The sequence below is a fragment of the Sparus aurata genome, chromosome 8 (genome assembly GCF_900880675.1).
Source record: "Sparus aurata chromosome 8, fSpaAur1.1, whole genome shotgun sequence".
Classification (NCBI taxonomy): Eukaryota; Metazoa; Chordata; class Actinopteri; order Spariformes; family Sparidae; genus Sparus; species Sparus aurata.
In genome coordinates, this window is record NC_044194.1 from 7,743,873 (window position 1) to 7,763,675 (window position 19,803).

At 42.7% G+C, this 19,803-nt stretch overlaps 1 protein-coding gene across 1 annotated transcript; it reads right to left on the minus strand.

Annotated features, from left to right (window-relative positions):
• Positions 1–2,342: 2,342 nt before the first annotated feature.
• Positions 2,343–13,763, minus strand: LOC115586753 (muscarinic acetylcholine receptor M2-like). The gene is made up of 4 exons (XM_030426091.1): positions 13,259–13,763; positions 5,276–5,498; positions 4,207–5,067; positions 2,343–3,369 (listed from the first exon to the last, which is right to left on the minus strand). Exons 2-4 carry the CDS (start codon positions 5,444–5,446, stop codon positions 3,058–3,060), a joined length of 1,344 nt encoding a protein of 447 aa, XP_030281951.1. The 5' UTR covers positions 5,447–5,498; positions 13,259–13,763; the 3' UTR covers positions 2,343–3,057.
• Positions 13,764–19,803: the final 6,040 nt, after the last annotated feature.

Consider the following 19,803-nt stretch of genomic DNA (forward strand, 5'->3'; position numbering starts at 1 on the left):
GGAAGGATGATTGTGGTTTTTGCCTCCCATCACCCCCATAGACCATTATCCACATGGCCGCCATTTTCCTCTGATGTTACTGTCAGGATGTGATGCTCGAGTGTTGGGATGATATTATACTGATGTGTTCCAGGATACAAATTCACGGCAAACAACATATCTGATAACCCATTAGCTAGCGTTAGCATTCAGTCCCTTCCTAGCTAACATCTCTGTTTGTTTACCTCCAGTGTGTTTCACTTCCAGGTGTAGATAAAGGCGTCTGAGATGTGTGTGCTAGCTTGAAAGAGGTTTAATGCTAACGCTAGCTGTTGGGTTAAAGTAGTAGTTAAGTAGTGAAGTGATCACATTTTGCTGGATCCCTGATGACAGCAGGCCCGTGACCTTGATGTCAGAGGAAACTGTTCGCTAACTGACACTGAAATCACTATTGGTAAGGAAAGTAGATTTTTGAGTCTCATCTCCAAAACAGAAACAAGGTTGGATCTATTTAAATGGCCCAAATGAACTGTAAGGAAGATTTCAGCAAGTGTTACCCGCGTCAATGTTCGTATCAGCACCTGACTGTAGTATTTAGAAAGACTTGAAAAATTGTGTACCTCTCCTTTAAGTTTTGGTCGTTGTTGAAGGTTTTAGTTCAGGTAACGTTTGGTGGGATGCAGGCTGAGGCGAGAGACTTGGTCTCTAATGATGTTTTCATTAAGAAATCACTACATCTTTGAGTATTGATTGTCTTTCTGTTCAATTCTTGTGCAGCTTGCATTATAAACAGACAGTGATCAAGCTCACATTTTTAAATTTTCACTCTGTTAAACACACCTAGCAAGTGTTGAACTAATGGACTGGATATAGATAAAGCTTTAAGGTTTCTGTCTGATGAGGCTTTCGGTGCTGCAGCTTGATTCATCGGTTCCACTAGAGGGCGCAGCCGTCCCACAGCTACGCCAGGAGTTTCCTCTTCACACACACAGAGACACCCTCTGTCCTTTCTATCCTCAGTGTGAAGCCTGTGAGCAGATTTCAGATTGACTCCTTCTGGTTGGTTTTCTGGTGGCTGACAGGATCCAGGAGAGGTTTATGACCAGAGGGAGAAGCAGCAGGAGGGGTTTGTTACAGTTACACTCCACAGTCTGAGTCTCTCCACGTTTCTACTCAGTGCAGGAATTTCAGACTCTGGTGTTAAACTGGCAGGAATATAAAAATGTCCCTGTTGGTGCTCAGCGAGGTGTTCACTATGACACCTTTCAAATTAAGGAGTAGTTGTCTTTTTTCTCTCTTAACTGAGACACTGTTATCAGTTCATGTAGTGTTGATTTTCTTGATTTTGCAATTCTTCCATTTCCCTCTTTTTGCTATCTGTCTCCCAGTAGATTTTTACATAGAAACCACATAAGCTGCTCATGGTGGAAATGTATACTGTTACACTAGAGGGGAAAGAAACACAGAAGCATTCAGAGAAAGAAAAACATGCAAATGTGGGATTGCACAATCTTGTTTTGCCTCTTTGCTCATGAAGCATCTTTATTGTTGGGCAGGATCTGGGTTATATAAGGAAAAGCAAAAACAGGGAGTGCTGCTCAGAAAAGGAAAGAGCAGAGTTTGTTTACTTAGAGAACTAGTTACATTTGGTTACAAAAACATGTTATTTCCCAAAGTTTGTGGAGGAATTATTTGGCGTGGTATCTGACGACCCTCTTCCAAGAAAAATATGATTAAAATATGCACTTCACATAAATTTGGACCATTATTACCTCTGTGTTAGAAAGAAAATTGGCAAAAGCTGGAACATGTGATGAACAAACAACACACACACACAACCAAAGAAGTCCACTGAGGACAAACTACAACTATTAGATCTGGAAAAAGTCATTTAGTCAGTTTTGATGATCTCAACATCGATTACACGTTCATTTGGCTGAGGTGGTGCTCGGGTGCTAAAAGGAAAAAAGCCCTGAAACATTTAATGAGATTTGCTCCATTCTAACTGAGTGGAATGAAGCTATAATCTCCCGTACAGACGACACAATATGCAGCTTTTGCCGACCATGTTCAGCTCAGCGGTGGTGAAACAACACTGTGAAATAACTGAAATGCAGCTCTGCTTTACAGACACTCTGCTTCGCAGGGGTTTGCCCCGTTTCCTCCAGCGTGCAGACTACTGCAGTGCTGCATTTCTGCTTGTGGTGCAGTGTGTGGTTCTTCCAGTCAGGCAGCAGCCCAGCAGCAACTGGACTGAAGTCACGACGCCCCATTAAAAGCCCGATGTGGCCATGGATGCCAATAAATGAGGCTCATATGTTGCTCTGACCACAAAGATTGTGAGAAACCCAAACAAAACGCTCTCTCGTTACTGCTTTTATTTACGGAAAACATTGTAATACATGAAGACAGAAGAAGGGGAAGAGATGGACAAATGTTACACTTGGGCTCATTTTACAACAACATGGATTACAGAGGTCGTTCGCTTAATATGAGTGACTCTAACCACACACACACACACACACACACACACACACACACACACACACACACACACACACACACACACACTCTCTCACACACACACATGCACTCAATACTCTCTTAGTCTCTCTCTAGTTTGGCTGTCACCTGTATGTTATCTTCTTTTTATACTGGAGTTACACTTTTATTCTAGAGTAAAAAAATCACTGTTCACATTTATCACAATTATATTGTTGGGGGTAAAAAAAAAACAGGTTGCATCTTAAAGAAAATACTGCACAAGTTCATAGGAGGAGCAAAGAGGGGAAACATCCCGTCAAAGTAAAACCCCTACTGACACCCAGTCAAATCTAACCTTTTCACAATAAACTGCATCTCCACCAGAATGCACCGTCTAGAGAATTATAACGCAACGCCACGTGTTTTTAAAGTCATTACAGTCAAGATTAATTCTCGATGTGGGAAAATGAAAAAGAAATGGAGAACGTGTACAATAATAACACATCTAGTCTATATTTTAACATGTTCATTCCCATATTTGTGTGACCGCAGTTTACAAGATCACAACTTATACATGAGTTGGTGTGTTCACCCTCATCGCGCTGTTCGTATGTTCTTGTACTGGCACAGAAGCAGGTGCTTGAAGGTGTTCTTGAAGGTGGCGTTGCAGAGGGCGTAGCAGGCCGGGTTGATGGTGCTGTTGATGTAGCAGAGCCAGTAGCCGATGGTCCACAGGGCGTTTGGGATGCAGACGGAGCAGAAGGTGTTGATCAGGACCATCACGTTGTACGGCGTCCACGTGACCACAAAAGCGACCAGGATGGCCATGATGGTGCGCGTCACCTTTTTCTCCCTGGAGGAGATGCCCTTCCTCTTCCACTTTGCCACAGCAGTCTGCTTTGTTACCTGGAAAAATCAGAGGAGGAAGAGATGTTTTATTGATTGCTTTTAAAGGTGTACTTTGTAAGAAATGTCCATGCTGTTTATCCACCCATGACTGTTGATACTGTTAGCTTGTTAGCTTGGTTAGCCGTGCAGCTAGCCAGACTACCCTGAGAGTGGTGGTGTTTGTTTGTCTTAGACAGTACATCAGAACTGTTGTTTTTATACTTTTTGAATTGTTTAATCAAAATTCTACATATTGTACCTTTAAACTTATTGTTGTCTAACTGTGTATTTCTATGATGTAAGGTGACCTTGAGTGCCGTGAAAGGCACCTGTTAAATAAAATGTATTGTTATTAATATGCTCACAATGACAATGTTAGTCTGCTGAAGTGCAGCTGGTGTAACAATAACCACGTTCACCATCTTAGTTTAGGTGTTGGTAATTAGCAGTATACACAAAGAAGATTGCAGTTGAGCTCATGGGAATTCTATTGGTTTAGCAGATATTTAAGATAATTAAAAAAAATACTGGACAAGTTAACTTTGTAAACTGGAGATGGCGCTAAATTAAAAGAGAGATAATCAAAGTTATTGTAATTTATTCTAAGAGGAAACGTGAAGGTCTAATTCCAATTTTATGAAGACGCATCCAACTCTTCTTGAGACATTTCACTCATTCATTAAAGTCACTAGGTGTTATCCTCTGAGGACTGTAAACGTCTGTACAAAACTTGTGATCCATCTAATAGTTTCATTCAGTCTGGACCAGACCGACTGACTGACTGACATTGCCATCCCTGGAGTCTTAGCATGGTCAGAAATACTGATAATCATGATGTACAAGCAACAAATTTACCCTGAACAGGTTCCTTGTGACCAAACTCTGTCTGTCAGTGGCTGAGTTCCCCGGGGAAGGTGGCTGTGGTTGATTTGTCTTCTCACCCTCTGAGCCTTTCTGTGACGGTGCAGGGACCGCAGTGTCCTTAGACGTCGAGGCGTGGACGCGGTCTGCGCTGGCTGCCACCTGGACAGTTCTGTCGTCTTTGCAGGGCCCGCTTCCGTTCTGCTGCTGCTCCGCCTCCTTCTCGTGTCCAGCCTCCTCTTGAGCCTCTTTTGCAGTGATGCAGGTGTTCTGGCTCTCACATCCGTCCTCCTGGCTGGGACAGGGGCCATCTCCCAGACTGGTGCCGGACGTCTTCCTGCTTTCCCTCCTCACTCGGCTGCGGCTGGCCTTGGAGATGCGCCAGTACAGGTGGATCATGATGGCGACGGGTAGGTAGAAAGCTGCGATGGCTGTCCCGAATGTCACCGCTGGGTTCGAGAAGAACTGGATGTAGCATTCGTCTGGCGGGACGGTTCTGCCGCCGACGATGAACTGCCAGAACAAAATGGCGGGAGCCCACAGGATGAAGGACAAGACCCAGGCCGCGGCGATCATCAGACCCGCCATCTTGGTGCTGCGGCGCGCTGGGTAGCTGAGCGGTTTGGTGACACAGAAGTAACGGTCAAAGCTGATGATGAGGAGGTTCATGACCGAGGCGTTGCTGACAACATAATCGACAGCCAACCACAGGTCACACACCACGGCTCCCAGGGGCCAGTAGCCAATCACAATGTAGACAGTGTAGAGGTTCATGGAGCAGACGCCAATAATGAGGTCTGCACAGGCCAGGCTGAACAGGAAGTAGTTGTTGACGGTCTGCAGGTTCCTGTTTACCTTTAGAGAAACAACACGGGGCAGGCTGTCAGATGCTTATCTTTTTTTGTGCAATGTGATGTGCGTTTTCTCATTTCTATTAGATTACCACTCCTCACATGCTGTGTTCTTATCTCCAAGTCTGGGGTGTGCCTCTCAAGATGTCCAGAGATGGATGTTTGAAACACGCTCATTAATCACAAATGATGAAAAAAGAGGAAACCCAAACCTTAATGGAGAGCATGACCAGGATGTTTCCGATGACAGTGATCAAACTCAGAGACCCGGCCACCAGGACGATGAGCACAATCTCCACGGTCGTGTACGGACTCGCGGAGAAGAGGCTGGCGTCGCCCTCGCTGCTGGTGTTGGTGGCTTGGAATGAATTCAGAGTCTCCATACTTGCTGATTCTGGAAGTCCTTCTCACAGATGCTTCAGGCTCGAATCATGCCTGTACCAGGTAAACACACATTATAAACCGTTAGAAAATGATCGGCCTCTTTGCGGCTACTCCGCCGTGTTCCGTGATGTTCGTGTTTGAGTGCCCATTTATCTGTCTGCGCGGTTACACGTGCAAAGTCATGCGGAACTGTCAGCGTGTAAACACATGGCAGGTGCTTGAGTGCTTTTGAGCTTACGGCTTGGCCCAGGTGTGAAAGATGGACAGGTGAGTAAATACAGGCTGCAGCATCTGTGTTTTGAAATATACAGCAGCGGTGCCCCACATACTCGTATCAGGGATGACACGTTGAAGCTGGTCTGGAGTTAAAAGGCTTGAAATCTGCAGGTCTGTATAAATCATCATGATTGGACCTAAATTCTGTCGTATAAAGAGATTTTTTAAAAACCGTCTTGGCGCTCGGTCGACGCTCGGCTCGTGTTATTTTCCCCGGGTTGCTATCTTTAACCACATCTTAAGTGACCTGGAAGTCTTAACTCTGATCAAATCCGAGCTGACAGGTTGAACGAGAGCATCCAACGAGGTCACCTACACCTCCAGAGGGTTCATTTACATCTACCATTCGGCCTTGAAAGTCACAAAATGCCCTTTGAGAGGATCTAATCTATGCATGAGAGCCCCATTCAAAAATGTCAATTTGTTATCTTGATCCTTCAGGCGTGGGGGAGTGGGCTCCTAACAACATCTCTGCCCCTTGATATGAAATAGGTACTGCCTGGTTTGAAAATTGGAGTTTTCATATGGGAGGGAATGTCTGGGTGTGGATGTGTTTGCTCTCTTGGACAGATAAACCTTAATAGAGGACACATTTCTAATGTCAAGAGAGGGAAAGACGGTTTATCTGCGGAACAGTTTCAGCTTTCTGTGTGAAATAAAGAAAAAGGGAGGATTTTCTGGCACTGGTGAGTTATGAAAGTCTTTTCCAGCGACTGCACAGATGGATTTCTACTGGGGCCACCCACGCTGAACATCCAGGCACTCGTGCTGCTGTTAGGTGCTTTGGATAAAAGCATTTACTAAACAACATCTGACATGCATATGGAGATACCTGTTCTTTTGTGTTTTATAATGGACTGCCTATTTGAAATGCCTCCAGGAAAGCAGACAAGCAGCCAAACACCAAAACATCACAGTTACAGTTAAAAACCAAGAAACGTCGGGAATAGACCTGCGATACATACGCAGCATAACAATGTGATTAACGGACGTATTGTGATCAGAAAATCAATGTGAGGACACTTAGATGAGACCAAGAGGGTTGTTGCATACTGGTAAAACCCTCTAAGTGACTCCATTAGGCCACATGATAACATCATACTGTACCTGAGAGATGTTTCCTTCCTGCTCTTACAGCCAGATGAAACTTCATTACAGCATCTGTAACTCTATCACTTACTCATCAAAGACCCATTCTGGGCCCTTTTCTGTCGCAGATGAGAAAGACCTGGTGTGTCGCGCGTGTGTGCGTGTGTGCGTGTGTGGGTGTGTGTGTGTGTTTCAGGACCTTGGTCTTGACAGCCTGTTGTGACTTCTAGGATCGAGTTGTGCCGACATTTTGGTCTCAGTGGAGTTGCTGTATACGATTTGTGCGGATGTGCAAATGAGTGTGTTTACCTGCATTCATCATGGTGCCGACAATCTGTTCTCATGATTACATTAAACTCACCTCTCATTATGGGGTCACAAAAAATGTAACTATTACTCTTTAGGGTTAGAAATGCAGGGTATCGATTTGTAGATGTCATATTTTAGGCCGTGTGGCAGTAAAGGTTAACGTTGGGTCTTGGTGGAAGAGGTTTGAAGGTCCTATAACTAAGTAAGTATTTTCAAATCAGTGTATCCCGTGGCTCTACTTTAGCAGCCCACCCAGGGAGATACAGTTATCAAATAGAAATATTAAGTTGTCATTCTATAATTCACACAGACCAGCACAGACACTCACAGTCAAAGCTGTCAAATTCAAGGCGTCTTGACTGACACACGCTGATTGTAAGACGCCATCCTAAATGTTCCTGGTAGTCGCTGTTAGCCTTTGAGCAGCACCGTGAATAATTTTCTCTCCAGTCTGTCGGGAGCTACTGTAACGTTAACTTCTAAAGATGAAAAGGCAGCAAAACATCCTCCCATTCATCATTCTCTCCTCCGACGGTTTCTTTTTTTTTTGTGATGCATTTGCAAAGAAAACTTACAAAGCCGGCCTGTGAAACCTGGACAGTGTGTGCTGCATACGCAGCGCCTGCAGGAAATGACTGCACGCTTCACTACGTCTTCATAGCCTCGCCTGTGAGATATGAGCCTGACCTCTTACTGCACTGAAACTTTTCCTCAGAATGGACGTTTCCAATGTGGCTTCATCTGCTCTGCAAGTGCCCACCACACTATCATCACCATCTTGTTGCTGCTGTTTACATACACCCTGACGCAGATTCAAAAGATGCACCACGTATGTATATTTCTATATTAATAACTGTATATATGCTCTGTAATTTGTGTAGCATCGAGGTGTTTACAAACTTCCCTTTATTATGCAACACTGTATGATGACAAATAAACAACACTGTACCTGGTATATTGTTTAAATACAACCCACACATCGATGGTATTGCCTACTTAGCCAGTTGTTGTGATCATTATAGCTACTTATGTGGACATATAGATATTCATTATAAGTAATTATTTGTTTGTGAGAGTTAATTAGTGTCGTGGACCCACATGCATGGAATAAAAAAGAAGATAGCTCTGGTTCTGATGCTTTGGTGTATTTGGAGCAGTACTCTTTTAATGCCTCAAGTAGCTTGTGACTATAATGATCAAAACATTAAAGCAACACAATGCAACTTCTCTAGGATAGACAGTTGATTGTTGAGTTTCATCCCCCAGGTTGTCAAATACTGACACTTTGGGTTGGTGGTTCAGATCCGACACCACCTCACAGTGTCAGTATCTGTCGACCTGACAATGAGACTCGACAATCAACTGTCTTACTCCAGGATTTACTTTGTGTCGCTTTAATGATGTGGATGAAAAAAAAACAAAGATCCTCTCAAGTATGCTATTAGTTACTTTCCACCTCTGCTCCTTACGGACAAAAACATATTTGCATGTGCTTTGATGTGATCGTTTGCAAGAGTTTTATAGAAATACATTATAAACGGGTCCATTTAGCACCGTTAATGCAAACATTCATTATCAGAAACCATCAGAAGTATCAACACTTTTCCTATGTCCTTTGCCGGTGAGTGGGCTCATCAGAGTTGTCTGACTGACACCATAACTCCTCCATAACCTTTGAACTCTTGTGCTGTGAAGGGGATTTCTACCTGCTGGGATAATCTCAGTGGAAAACCTTGAGATATAAGCGCAAGACTGCAGACTTCCACAGAAGGCCAAATTTATGGATTTGACTCAGCCAACTTTCGACCCAGACATCTGGCAGACAGCCAAAGATAGGCATAAACAGCGGATCACATCAACAGAACATTACAATATCTCCTTGAGGCAGACGTGGAGATGGCTGCTGATTAGTTTGGACATGGGAGTCATATAAAGTGTGCCAGCCAAAAGAAAAAGGAAAAAAAAAAGTCATGTCACATCCTAAGAGATTATTCAACCTGTAACTCTTGATGTGGGCGATGCTGATATCAGAAACAAAAGATGTAAGACAATAAAAACAAATAGTCTGTGACAACTCAAAATGAATCATTTCAGTCTGCATGCGGGGGGCAATGCTATTGACAAAGAGCAATCAGAAATGTGCTAATATAGGATTTCATAGGACAAACTAGAAGCCCAGTTTTTATAGTGAGCCACCACTAACAGTCAGCAGAGGGATCGACAGGTTCACTAGGCTTTTATCACTGAGGTCAAAACAGCTCGGCAAAAAACAGCTGTGATGATCATTTCGCTCTTTGTGGTGCAGAGTTGACGACACCACGATGCCTGCCTCCACCACAACCGAGCACATTCTGCAACACCAACGTCTCTGAGAACAAAGTCAACAAAAAAGAGAAGACAACCCTTTCCTACATGCTCTGAGTCAGCAGGGTCACCAAAAGTTTTCTTTCTTTTTGAGTCTTTATTCCTCTTCCTGTTTGATTAGCAGTAAAGCAGACATCATGTGCTCAACTTAATCTGCAGCTGTAGTTCCTTTAATAAAATTTACTAGTCAGCCACAGTCTGTATTTACTCTAATATCTGAATTTCTGTCTGCTAAATCCGCAACAAATTCAGCTCCACCTTAAGTGATAAAATTCACAAGCTCTCCAGTCCTCCAGTACCAGGTTAAGGGACTGTATTGTCCTTAATTTTATTCAATTAGGATCACATTTTTTGATCCTATCAACCATGCACATGTTACCTTGGAAGAGATTGTGCAGCATTGGGAATCCTCCTCCTGCTGCCTAGAAATCCGACCTACTTTTGAAAAAATGTTTTCAACTGCATCAGATCTTCTGCAATTAGTCAACACTTCTCTACTCTCAGGCTTTTCTCCACCAGCCATGAAAACTGCAGTTATAAAACCACTCTTAAAATAAAAAGAAGATGTTGAAAATGCTGTTTTTCAAAAGCTTAACACCCTCCTGGTCCTTCAGAACTGTTTTGATGTTTTCCAGTCAAGATTTCGATCACAACACAGCACAGAAGCTGCTCTTGTTAAAGTATTGAATGACATCCACACAGACACTGGAAACATTTCTCTCATGATATTATTAGATTTCAGCGCTGCAATCAACAATCAAGTCAGCCACAACACATTAACAGATGGACTGGAAAGCTGGGTGGGCCTATATGTCACAGTGCAAACCTGGACTGAATCCAGTTTGAAGGACAGGGACTGTTTTGTTTCGACTTGTTATTACATATCTAATCGTGGAAATATGTCATGTGGCGTTCCACAAGGCTCCATTCTTGGACCTCTTCTGCTCAACATCTACATGTTCCCACTAACTGTTCTTATGGGAAACAAAACAATTTCTTACCTTAATTACATGGACAACACAACCATTTATATATTGATGCCATCAGGTGATTATGTTCCCATGGAAACACTGAGGTGCACTGAACAAACAGCTGTTTTTGGACCCAAAGATGATTGACTGCTCAGCTCCTGGTGTTAACATTAAAGTTCAGAAACAAGGACTGAAATTCTAATGTGGTTAACGACAAGGACCTACATTTATCATCCAAATTAAGATTATTACAAACTCAGCATACTATCACCTCAAGAATATATTAACAATTAAAAGAGTTGTAGAAATCATCAGTTTATTCATTCATTCAGCAGGCTCGACTACTCCAACACTGCACTTGATCATTACAACATTCACAGTCCTCACAAAAACCCGAAAAGTCCAATTCTCAGATCTTTGAGTTTGTTTCAGTGCCTCAACACATTTCTGATCTGCTGCTCTGTTACAAAATCTCTGAGATCCGTCAGCTTACTGTCTCCAGAGACAAAACTAAACACGGAGAAGCTGCATTTTCATGCAGAACAAACTCCCAGAAAGGTTTGAGATCAGTGCTGAAGGCTTTTCTGTTGTCGTCGTTTTAGCTAACTTCCTGTCCATGTTGCAGTTAGCAATCCCTTCCCTCCTCTCTATGTCGCCACATGTATGTGCAGCTGTCATCTCGACACACAGCAGCAAACAGGAGGATCCTGCTCTCTGTGGGTCCACGAGCAGACAGGACCGCTTTCTTTTCTCTTTTACTGTACGAGATATTTGATACTGACCAAACACTCAGTAGCTGTGATTACTGTTGAAATAAAACGCTATTCAACACTCAATCACTTACAGCAGCTGTAAGTAAAACTTGTGAGCATTTGTTCACAGAATTGTAATCTTCTGTCTCCCTCTGTTTTAATCCTTATTTATATTGTCTTTTTAAATTACCTTGTGTATCGATTATATGTTGTCTGTTTTATGTAAAGCACTTTGAATTGGCTTGTTGTTGAAAGCTGCTTCGCCCACACACACACACACGCAGCGTATGTTAACAAGCTGTCTAATGAGCTGGTGTGAAGATGTTTCCATGTCATGTGGTACTGGTTCGTAACAGAGCGGGAGATCGCTGCCTGCTCACGAGCCCGTCCGCACCTCTTCTCTTCATTCACACTAATAAGAACTGCATTACTGGACCTCCCTAATTGTTATTCAGGGCTACTGGAGAGAGTCACAGAGGCAAACAGTATTTCCTTGACAGCCACAGAAACATAGTAATTAGATCCAGCAGATGCTGCCTGCAACAGCTGTGCCGGTAATATGCTTGTAGGATATAGTAGTACTCCTCTGGCTGGGTGAGCTCGGCCTTAAAAAGACTGTCTTTGATATCACAAACCATAGGCGACAGTCAGCCGCAGAGTCAGTAAAGTTACCTGCAGACGAGACGATGAAGCGAGAGGCTTGTTTGCCAACACACGAGCAGGTGTGGATACACAGCTCCATCAAAAGGAGGATTTAACAACTGCGAGGATCAAAGTGTCGCAGTTTTTAATCATTTCATTGGGAAAAAAAGCTTTTATCTCTTAAATGCATTTTATTGCTTGCTATATCTCTCCAGGACAAACATGTTTCTGACTGGAAATCTGTTACATCATTTCAGGTGTTTGCACGGATGGGATTTTAACTCAGCCAGCAGCAAGTAAACACACAATATGTTTGACCTGAAAAAAAAATTACAGTGTACACATTATTTGGGGGCACATCTGACAGAAATGAAAAAGTTTTTCAAGGCAGTATTTTGAAGCAGGTGTTCCTGATGTTGTTGCACTAGTTACTGTAAGTTGGTTGTCCTGTCTCTGAACTGTGGGACATTTCACATGAACCTGAGCTTTGGCCTCACACGGCAGTGGTAACAGAGAGGAGAGAAAAACCTGCACTGCAATAGAGCCAGAGCGCGCGGAAAGTGCAGAGGAGAGAAGACCAGCAAGGTGGGACGGATTGCAAAAATAAAAATGAAATAATAAGGCTCGGAGGAGATGAGGCACGAGGGATGGAAAAGATGAAAATAATCTCTCAAAGCTGTGGGTACATACATAACAGGGGACTTCAGTGCCATGCAAGCAGAGCGAGTCCAAGAGTAGGAGGGCTGATGAGCGGGGATTAAAAAAAAAACCTAACTTGATTTCATCTGGTAGGTACAGTTTTCAGGGAGGAGCTGCATGTTTCAAATCTAATTAAACACAGAGACGGAGTCACGGGGGGGATTCCTCGGGAGCAGGGAGACTGGGGAATCCAGAGCCGGGATCTGATGCAGGTGGCTGATTGAAAGCTTTCAGCTCGGGAGAGAAATGAAGACAAACATGTCTAGAACAGCCTAGGGGGAACAATAAAACCCATATCTACCCCTCCGGTGTATAAAAAACTTCGACAGGAAGCCGAAACAGCACGTGGAGGGTAAAATTTCAATCAATGTGTAATCAATATATAAGATGTGACATTATGTTCTTGGAAAATGAGGTCTGTGAGGGATGTTTTCATCAATATTTTACTGTCCTATTAACTTACAAATGCTTCATATGTGTAAAGTGTACATCTTTGCTGTGAATGTGTATTTGTTTTTCTACTTTAGAGGGTGTTATTTAGACCCTGGGGGGGATTTGTGTGAAAATCCAGACATGTTAAACAAAATTCTCTGACTTTCTGAGTGCCAAAACAAGCTTGACTTAAAACCTGCGTCTCCATGAAGTTTGTAGATTTTTCTAAAGGAGTGTCCTTACCTTGGCAGAAATCCACAGGGAAATATTCTCTCACCTTGTCTGCTGAGAACGACGTGGATGAGCCGCTTGGGTCCGGTCCATGTTCCTCTCACCTCGGTCGACACACTGGAGCGGAGGCAGAGGCGGAGAGGAACCCAACGTTGATGTCGCTCCTCCTCTGACAAGAACCAGAGTGTGAGAGTGTTTTGTGTGTTCGAGAGACAGAAAGAGAGACTGACAGACAGAGAAGGGAGGGGTTACGTGGGCTATTAGTGACTGTTGTGTGGTATCCCTTGAGCTAGGGTCGCACATTTGAATAAACAAGAGGCTGAGACAGACAGAGAACAGAGAGAGAGAGAGATGTTTGTTTCAGGACCATGGAAAGCACTGGCCTCTCCAGCGCAAACACATTCTCCTGCGTTGCGGAGCTGTAGGCGATGATGTGAAGAGAAGTTTGAGTGGCTCGGGCATGAAATAAAAACGGTAAAGCACTATTAAAAAGAGGACAAAAGGAGAGGGTCGTGCCGATGTTCTGCTGCTGCAGGACGTTAACCTTTAAAACTCAGTTGTTTTGACCTTTCAACCAAACCCGGTGACGCAGTCTGCCCCAGTTGGTGGATGACCTTACTTTGATGGAATTACCACAAAGAATAATGGACCCCTTCTCCACGAAACAATACTGCAAATGAAACGAGGAGAGTGCATATACGCATGATTCAATATGAGAAAACACGACATGATTTATGGTGCTCGTCCTGATTCAGACTTATGGCGCGCTGATCACATCAACATCGGCCTGTTAGTTGATTTTCTGGGATGTCACGTCGAGTGTGTGTGTGTAAGAACCGCTGCGCCTTTTACATTCTGGTCAAGCTGGATGATTTAATGTCACATAAATATATTACATTTTATCATCTGAATGTGGGCGTAGTTATGTCGCAGAAAACTGTGCTGGTGCATCCGTGAGCCTCACTCCTGCCGTTCGACCATTTGTCATCAACACGAATCAATATGAGGCTTTGATTCTGTGTCTTCACTACATGTGTGTGGGCGTCTTTGGTTTCCTGTCTCTGAGAAGCTCCTTTTTCCAATATCCTAGACCCTCCGGCTCGTCTAATTATTTGCGGTAATTGTAAATAATTTTAAAAAACCAAAAAAAAAAATATTAGTAGGATTACTCAACCTGATGATTGAATTATCAGGATGAGTAACATGTGGAAATTGTTAGGTTAAATAGTCAAGAGTTGTTTGTTTTGTGGCAGAGAGTGAGATGAGAAGGTAAATCTCCTGTATTTGTACTCGGAGACTGAAGGGAAACATCTAGATAAAAGTCACCTGGCAAAGAAATAAACTCACAGAATCACTCCCATGCTGTCATGGTTCTGCAAGTGGAGCAACAAGTAAACAAAATGTTCGACCCAATTACACCAGGTGGTGGAAGAAGTTCAAATAATTATTCATAGAAGAGAAGGTACAAATCTCGCATGGTGGTGAGGCAGGCGGAGGTCCAACTGTGGGCAAGAGACTTCCGCAGACGGAGGAAGGCGTAAGTCTCTTGCCTACAGTTGGTGAATTTATTGATTGCTAATTTGCATTGTTTTACCTCCTTCTACCAGCTCAAGGACCAAAGTGTCACAGAGAGGCTAAATGGAATGACACAAAGTCTTCACAAAAACACACAAAACCTCCACAAATACACTCAAAAACTCAGATACACACTTGTTGGCAAAGGCAGTGTACATGCCACATCGTGAACAGAGAGTGATATCACACATGGAAATGGTCTATTTTACCATTGATTTCTTTCAACTCCAGAGGTTGCAAAAGGAAGTCCAATTGCATGTAAGCTTATGAGAAAATGACCCTACTTCTCACTTGATTATTTACATCTGTAAACAGTTTCCTTGTGAATTTATGGTCTCGATTGGGAGTTTCAGGTCTTCTTTAATACAGCATGATGGTCATTTTATAAATCATGGTCCCATTTCCATTCAGTGTCTTTGTAATCAAGACACCAGATAGCGTCCGTGTCAACATTGGTTATTCCTGAGATTATCTTTAGTGACAACAGAAAGAGATCTACTTGTGAATTTGTAGTAGTACGAGGTACAAAGACCACAAGTGTATTATATGGTGGCCTATAAATGGTTCTTGTGATTCCATGGGAAATGTCAAAATAACTCGAGAGTCGTTTTCATGACGCTGGCGATGGCTTGTGTGGAATTAAAGCCCAACACTGAATGTAAAACTCACAAGGGTTGCACAGCCGTGTCAAGTCCTCGCTGGCTACCGGTGACGCTTTGCATGGTTACGTCATACGAAGGCTTCCTCGCACAGGCACTGAATAAGAGTCTGCATATGTGAATGGATATGTGTCCTCAAAAGCGTCATCCCCTTGTTTAATTGTGTCAGATGGAGTCACATGCAAGCTGACCTGTGTGCGTATACATTCATGGGCTGAAATGTAAGTGTTCAGAGTTGAAAAGAGGACAGGCAGGAACCATAAAGGATGCACTGCCGCAGGGCAAATTATGTATATTATTTCACAGCACCATGAGTGATAAAAGCCATCACCCCTATGCACACAGATAATCCCCTTTCACACCAAATCACCTCTCCCGTCACTAGTTTTTTCTTCTGACTTACGCACATCGGCCAGCTTCCACCTGATCTGGCCGGAGTAAGCACATCAGTATTGCACAAAGTCCTCGAAAACATCTTGTTACATAGTGTCCTCGCGGTAAGAACACCCTCATTCAGAAGTTGCCTTGCACCACTCTGATGTGCATGTAAAAAAAAAAAACAGCTTACAATGAAGCTCTCTCCACTTCACTATGTGAAGCAAAGCCCCCAAGGCTGCCTGGAAATGAGGTCATCTAGTTGGAGCCCGAGCTGCTGTTTGAATGGAGAGGGGCCACGTACAATAGCAGCCTTTTATCTAACACGTCCGATAAGACAGAAATTTACTGGTGCATTTAGTTATCAACAAAGCTGTGGAAATTCAGAAAATGTCTAACGGAAAGAGAGAGAGGAAACTTCAAAGTCAGTCTGACAGTGTGGCGCGCATAATTATATACTTCATCGTGCAGGAAGAAGCTAATATTGATGACACGCAGACACTGACTGGAACTCTTCTGTGGGCCTGCAGCGCATCGTGACTATTTAACTCCTCTGATGATTCATCAAAGACTGGCTGTAATTCATCATCGTGTTAAGGCTCAGTTGGGATTTGGGCCACCTGGACTCTGGTCATCGGCTGCTGCTGATGTTACCTGCAGATAAAGTCGGCCCAGTTTGTGTGTCCCGTGCATTACAGAGCTGCGGATCAGTTTTTCTGAAAAAATAATCTCCTTGTTAACACGTACAGCTGCCTGAACAGCAGAAAGACTCTGCTGACAATCTGGATGAAAAAAACATTTCCTCCAACACACAGAAAAAAATAAATAATCATTTCTATCCCTGCACACGTCCTTGCATGGTTCTTTGGTATGATATGAGAAAATATATACTAAATACATGAATATACTATGTTATTATATTTATATATACTTATTTTGTATAAGAATATAAGATAGTGCAAAGTAACGTCAATGTAGATATAAGGTAAAGGACAAAACTTTCACACTTTGCTTTGCACAAATTGAACGTGGACATTCATTTTCAGTGTCCAACAGTGGTGATAAATATTAATGTTTTACTTTTTTTTATACAGTGATCAGAATATTTCATATTCTTAGTCTTGAGAGTTGTGGAAATACCTTCAGAAGAGCAGTGAGTTCTGTTTAATGAGCTTCTGGGTCTTTAAAGATAAAATGGATGTAAAACTGGATGTTTATCTCTGTGACTCTGTAATAGAGACTAAAGATAAATGTGACGACAGAACCTGCAACAAATCTTTTCTTTTCCAGGTTAACAGATCCAAAAAAGGAAAACAATATTGTCATTAAATAAATGCCTGATAACAACAAAGATTAACAAAACAGATACAGAAATTATACATTCCAGCAATTCACTGTTGGATTTCCTTAAAGCAACTTTCTGTTACTTGTTTATCTTAAAGTAGCAGCTTCAAAATCATTTTGATGGCACAGTTTCTTGTAACAGTATGAATGTTGTCTCAGTCTCATTCACTCCACCCTCCATCACTTATTTCTGCAGAGGGTCGGATCACAGCGTTACTACATGTTTACTTCAAGATACAAGCGTTCAACACGTAACATTGTAATGACGTCATTAGTTTTGTTTGTAGTCAGCACCTACATAACATCTGACAAAGTGTTACAGACCGTGGGAGGCGCCAAATCACATAAAATGCCAATTTCTCCACTACGTTGCTTTAAAGTTGGAATATTCACAAGAATCAGACCAAGATTTCCAAGCAAGGGTGTCACCAGAGATATGTTCTGACTCGCAACCTGACTTGACCCACAATAAATTCTTCCATTCCTCCTTGAAAAGCCCACTTCTGTCAGACCACACACAGCACACGCAGCCTTTTCTATAAAAGAAAACCTTCAGCCATTAATAATGTTAAGCCCCCCTGCCAAGGTTGCATCAACCCTCTATAATAATAGTGACAACTTTCATTCTCTTCTGACGACAACAACTCAAGGACTCATGTGGATCTGCTGAAACCAATTTGTTAATTACTTGTCTGGCATTGAGTTTAAAAAGAAACAATCTATTTAAAACCATCTCACGGTTACATAAAAACACATGATCCAAGCTCTTATCTTTTACTTCAAGGTCCCACTCCTTCTTCAGCCGGTGGTCACCAGCTGTGGTTGGTTGCTTCATGACTCTGCTGCCCTCTGGAGGACTGATGTCAGCCTCTGTTCTCCGTCCAGCAGCTCCTCGCGCTGCCTCCTGCAGACGGCTCTGAAGCCGAGCGCCGTCTCTCTCTAAGGAAGTGAAAATATCTGTAGAGTTTAGATTGGAAGGTGAAAGAGAGACAAACAGCATGCAGCCGACAGGATGTTTAAACTCAAAACTGCACTGCAAAAGTTTCTAATCTAATCTTTAGTCAATCCATCTCATTCAATTTAATATAAGACACAATCAGATAGAAAACAGCACTTCAAGGAGATACACTGGACCTGGTTTTAGATGATTTGAATGTCTTTTATTGGCAGATGTTTAACTGATTACAAGACAAAGACAAATTGTTTTCATTGTTTCTTTTACTTACTTTTGGAGTTACAATATTTCCAGTGTATTCAATCTCCTGAACTCATCTTCAACACTCCACCATAAAGATAGTTGTTGTCTTTCTTCTTGCGTAACATATAGGGACAACAACTTGCATTTCATTGAACGACTCCATGCTGTAAAAAGACAATCAAATAAACCACTGAACCACTGAACCACTGAACCTTTTGAACCTTTTGAAAACTGAAACTAACCTTAACCAGAACTTCTCTAACCAGCTGACATCCTTTTTGAAACCAAAGTCACGGGTGAAGGCTCGGGTGCAATAAACGTGTTAAAATCTAGTTAAGTAAATAAAGACTTATCTCTTTCTTTGTGTGATTAAATCAACTAACCACTGAGAGTTCACACTGAACACAGAGTTCCTTTTTGTTCTTAACTGCATCTCTCTTCGTCCGCTGTTTGCTCTGTTGTCATGAACATGGCTGTGTTGTCATCATGTGACCCAAGAATGGGGCTTAATGAATATGTGGGCAAGGATGCTCTATTGAAGGGCGGTCTAAGGCATCATGAATTGTTTATGGCTTAATATCCTCCTCGGCTGCTGACGCCCGGTCGATGACTTTGGCCTCGTCCCAGTCGATGCAAAGTCACCACCGGCCAGAGTACTGCAGTTAGAACCTGGAATAGTTCTTCAGTGATTGTTTGCTGATTGATCTTGAAGAGTTGAATGTGATGTTTGTTAGTCACAGAATGAGTGAACTGAAATTCAACCGATAGACAACCAGCATTGTGCAGCTAAAGGACTTTATGCTAATGGGTCCCACTTGGAGGTCCCGTTCTCAGTGGAGCGTAACGAGCGTCAGAGTGCTGACGAGCTGCTCTTTCGCTTCACCATTCAACTCACGAGGCTCCATCTCCTGAAAGAGTCAAAACATTTCCTGTTGCTCGGAGAGGGTGGAGGGGTGGGGTTTCTATGGCGACAATAATACACATCCCTCTGAGAGAAAACAACTAAAACATCCACCTTTGGAAACCCGACTGGTCCGTATTGTTTGTCTGATGGTGATAAGAGAAAGAGTTTCACACTGTGGACCTGACTGCCTCTCCTGCTCATGTGTGGAAAATCTTCCCATGTTCACTTAGAGTCGATTAGAAAAAAAGAATATGGCGCTAGTTTGCATGAAGCAGTGGCCATCTGCAATGGAAATCATATGCAAAGTGAGGAGATGAATTCTGACCACATGTCAACCCTCTCCCATCACGCTAAAATACATAAAACCATAAGAGAACATGATGGTTCACATGAGATCATAATGAGTCGGATCACAACAAGGGAGCGTGAAAAGATTCTGATTTCGTAATTCTCCCTATTTGCACCCCACATGTCGATGTAAACACACACAGTAATAATACAGCTCAGATGATTTTGTGCCTCTTATAACGACCACA

What these genes read in the sequence shown, in the direction of transcription:
- LOC115586753 (XM_030426091.1), bottom strand. Translation starts at nt 5,446, where the DNA reads ATGGAGACTCTGAATTCATTCCAAGCCACCAACACCAGCAGCGAGGGC. An exon ending in TGGTCATGCTCTCCATTAAG is followed by an intron (nt 5,068 to 5,275) that starts GTTTGGGTTTCC and finishes GTTTCTCTAAAG; the next exon opens with GTAAACAGGAACCTGCAGAC. An exon ending in TCACAAGGAACCTGTTCAGG is followed by an intron (nt 3,370 to 4,206) that starts GTAAATTTGTTG and finishes TGATTTTTCCAG; the next exon opens with GTAACAAAGCAGACTGCTGT.